This window comes from Notothenia coriiceps, unplaced genomic scaffold, assembly GCF_000735185.1.
Source record: "Notothenia coriiceps isolate Sejong01 unplaced genomic scaffold, NC01 NC01_scaffold00037250, whole genome shotgun sequence".
NCBI lineage: Eukaryota > Metazoa > Chordata > Actinopteri > Perciformes > Nototheniidae > Notothenia > Notothenia coriiceps.
The window spans coordinates 15,354,257-15,358,408 of NW_011369951.1; the positions used below are offsets into that span (position 1 = coordinate 15,354,257).

The window sequence follows — 4,152 nt, forward strand, 5'->3', positions numbered from 1 at the left end:
TGTTGGTTCATTATTTGTCGTTCATGTCTCCCTTCATGTTGGTCACCTTTTGTTTGGATGCTACTACTTCGTACCTGTTCATGAATTCTTGTTTTACCTCGTACCTGTTCATGGATTCTTGTTTTACCTCGTACCTGTTCATGGATTCTTGTTTTACCTCCTACCTGTTCATGGATTCTTGTTTTACCTCGTACCTGTTCATGGATTCTTGTTTTACCTCGTACCTGTTCATGGATTCTTGTTTTACCTCGTACCTGTTCATGGATTCTTGTTTTAGCTCGTACCTGTTCATGAATTCTTGTTTTAGCTCGTACCTGTTCATGGATTCTTGTTTTTTCAGCTTTTGAAAATAAAACTCGCCTTTTTGTTTCCTTTTGCAAGCTGCTTCCTCCTCAATCTGCATTTGGGTCCTATTTTTCCCCAACTGTGACACTCTCATCCTCTGAGAAACAAGAGGAAATCAATGTTTTAATTATTTTTAGTAGAGGTCTAGCAAACAGTACAGATTCAATGGCAGCATGTGTTCAGGTTGTCCCTCATATTATCAGAAATAATGTTGAAATGTTAGAGGATATGCCTTTCCAAATAATTGTGTTGGCCCGTAATGCAGTATTGTACAAAATAATGGAATTCCCTGTACATTTGAGTGAAAGGATAAGTGATCAGTAAAGTGCCTCAATATGAATATCTTATGTGGGAATATGTGTCTTCTGCTTGTACACAGACACACTATTGGACATATAGGACCAATATTTTTGCTTTAGATCTTTTACACACTGTGCTTTAACAGATTGTTACAATGCTGTGTTGTGAGAATGGCAGTGTTCCAGGAAGTGTGCCGGAGATATCCATCATCCTAAGTGTACTTGTTCTCTTCACAGGGTACCCCGGCAGGTGTAGTACGCTATAAAGTGAACCAGGAGGCCTATCCATACTCTGCCAGTATATTTGATGTAGAGGAAAAGACGGGACGTGTGGTCACCAGAGTAAACCTCAACGAGGAGCCCAACCTCAAGTTCAGCGTGAGTTTGCACACACAGTTTAATTTAGAGATCAACAGTAATCTATAATGTACACTGTGGGGTCACTTGATAAATATTGGTGCGTGTACACAAGGTTATGCTTAGTTTTTGTTCGTTTTTTAACTTTGCTTTCTCTAGGCATTCTAGCAGCACAGTTTTATGGATACAATATCAATCCTTTGAAATTAAACAGTGAGAGAAGTAAAACAAAATCACTTTTTCATTTAACTGCAGATAATTCGAAAAGACGCGCACACTGTGACAAAGATTCCCGAGTATGCCTGCGCTATATAAGGACAAATGTGCAAAACGTTATTCCAATATTACTAACACAAAATAAACAGATATTGTGTACTGATTTCTGCTTTTCTGCTGCTTTTAATTTGCTGATAAAACAACACAAATTGCTTGTTGAAAGGAATTTATCTCCACCATTCTTTTATTAAAAACACTGGGCATTGAAATGAACACAAAAGGAACCAACACAATAAAAATGACGCATCTTAAAGTGATGTTTCCTAATGATACTCTCTTTCAACGAGATGAAATCAGATCAATCTCGCTGGCTTTTAAAAATGTGTTAAATATGCAGCTCTAGACTAAAGTAGACACTTTCATATAAGAATGACAAACTGGAATGCGGCTCTGTTTCCTTCACATAACAGCCCTTTGTAATTTGTTTTGCGCCGGGTACACTTCAAAACGTTGTCCTTTTTATAAATGTCATAAAATATGCACATCTGCAATGGAGGGAAACGGCAGTAAAAGATTCTCCCACTAGAAAGATATTAACTTCAATCAAACTGTAATGTATTCAATGTATTAAATATAAGCATGCTGCAGTGAGTCTACTGAGCATCACATTGTAAATACAGTATGCAGCATCCCTAATGTAATTCCCAATCATTTAAATCGATCTATTTGGACTGAACACCGTGGCTTCAGTCCAAAAGAGACACCATTACTGGAGAGGATTTATCGAATTCACCCTGTTTTGCTTTGTATTTTTGGATTAAGTGGGAATTTGAGCATTACTCTCAGGTTTTACTTTTGTGTACATAAGGTTGTCTTTGCACAGAGCACTTTTATAAATCCCTATCCACTGTACAAAGTATTCCGCAATAGCTTATTAGCTTCAAAATGGCATTTTCCCAGCTGCTCTCCTCGATGGGGCTTTGGGCCATTCTATTTTTATTTTTTCATTGGGCTTTAATTAACACAACAAGGATTCAGCGTCCTCTGAAGATGTCACTCGGGGGACTAATACTACCTCATTTGCTCCCAATAACTGAAACAAAATGAATTATCCCAACACTGTGTACAATTTTGGGATTATGACTGAATGAATAATTTCCTACAAGGACACACAGAGAGGCACATCTCATTGATATGTAGAAAATGTTTACATACTTTGCTTGCATCGCATTATAATTGCACCACCCCTTATTGTCCAAAATATATTTTTTGTTGCAGCATGGAATGCATAAGGGAGTTTCCAAGGTTAGAAACAGAGTTTAAGCTCAAAACCATGTGACTCATTAGTGCTCGAACTAGAATGAGGGGTTGCGTATGAATAAAATGAAGGGCAACACCATATTGCTAAACAAAAAAATATTTCAATTACTTAATATTTGACTTTGGGCCTCATTATGAATCCTCTGGGTCCAGTTAACAGCGGTTACTCCCAATTAAATGAAGAAAAAAGGCTAATCGCACCAGCGGGATACACTTTCATCCTGTTTTCTTATTCCCTTGCAAATAATGTGCCTTTTGCGGGAGACAAAAAATAATGTAGACATTTGCTTGGTTTATTTTCAGCCCGCCATGCATTAGCGGCATCAATTTATTTGGCTGTCTCCGGTGTCAGTACACTGTCTAATGATGTGAACTGATATACAGTTAGCAAGGCATGTTTATTTATACAACACATTTCAATAACAAGGCAGTTCAAAGTGCCTTAAAACATTAAAATATTACATTAAGATATATTACAACAGTCTTAGCCAAGAGAATAAAAAGTAAAACAAGCCTAATAGAAAAAGGCAGCAATAAAATACAGGAATTAAAGTGACAGTGCAGTGTAGGATATACAAAATGGATTTAAAAAAGACCATAGACTAGTGAAAGCACTAGACTGGCATATTGCAGGCAGGAATATGGATATCTAATTAATGTCGTGACTCTTTACTGTGTGTGTTTGATTGACAGCTGGTGGTGGTGGCCTTTGATGATGGTGAGCCAGCAAAGGAGAACACAACTCTGGTAGAGATCACAGTCCTGCAGCCCTCTGTCATTCCTGTGTTCACTCAGGAAGAGTACAGGTACACACACACACACACACACACACACACACACACACACACACACACACACACACACACACACACACACACACACACACACACACACACACACACACTTACACACTTCTTGCTAAGGTTATAATCCTTTAGACTTTCAGTTTGTGTTGATGTGGCAACACCTGCTGCTACTGGTGATAACATTAAGAACATCGTAGCAACACAAGTACGAGAGGGCTGTTTGAAATGTCACATTTATGGATCCTTGGAGGAAGGAAATGCAGTTTGTGCAGCTACTCTGTCAGAAATACAACGGAAGAATATGAGCAACTTGTGTATACAATAATGTGATGTCTTCTTTATGCATTGCTATAAATGTACAAATGTGATTACTCTTCAAAATGCTCCATAAACTCTTCTGTCTTACATGTGTGTCCACTACGTGCATAGATGGTGAATCCCTTGATCATGTGTATGCTGTTTGAAACCAGAAAGGAGAGATAACTTATACTTAAACTACTTTTAATATCTAGATCTAGAAGATCTTCAAATATAAAAACTGGGTTCATTATATTACATGTCATTTAGCTGACGCTTTTATCCAAAGCGACTTACAATAAGTGCATTCGACCAAGAAGATACAACCTTGAAGAAAACAGAATCATAGAAGTACATCAGGTTTCATAGAGCCAAAACTGTCAAGTGCTACTCAACTGGCTTTAGATAAGCCAGTCTTTTATTAGTATATAAGTGCTTTGTTAGTAATTCTATCGCTCGAAGTGGAGTCGAAAGAGATGAGTTTTCAGTCTGCGCTGGAAGATGTGTAAGCT

At 37.8% G+C, this 4,152-nt stretch overlaps 1 protein-coding gene across 1 annotated transcript in view; it reads left to right on the plus strand.

Annotated features, from left to right (window-relative positions):
- LOC104967368 (CUB and sushi domain-containing protein 1-like) overlaps nt 1–4,152 on the plus strand; it is a 192,487-nt gene that overhangs the window by 25,800 nt on the left and 162,535 nt on the right. The window contains 2 exon segments of the mRNA XM_010796776.1: nt 882–1,022; nt 3,231–3,343. Coding sequence (XP_010795078.1) covers nt 882–1,022; nt 3,231–3,343 — 254 coding nt within the window.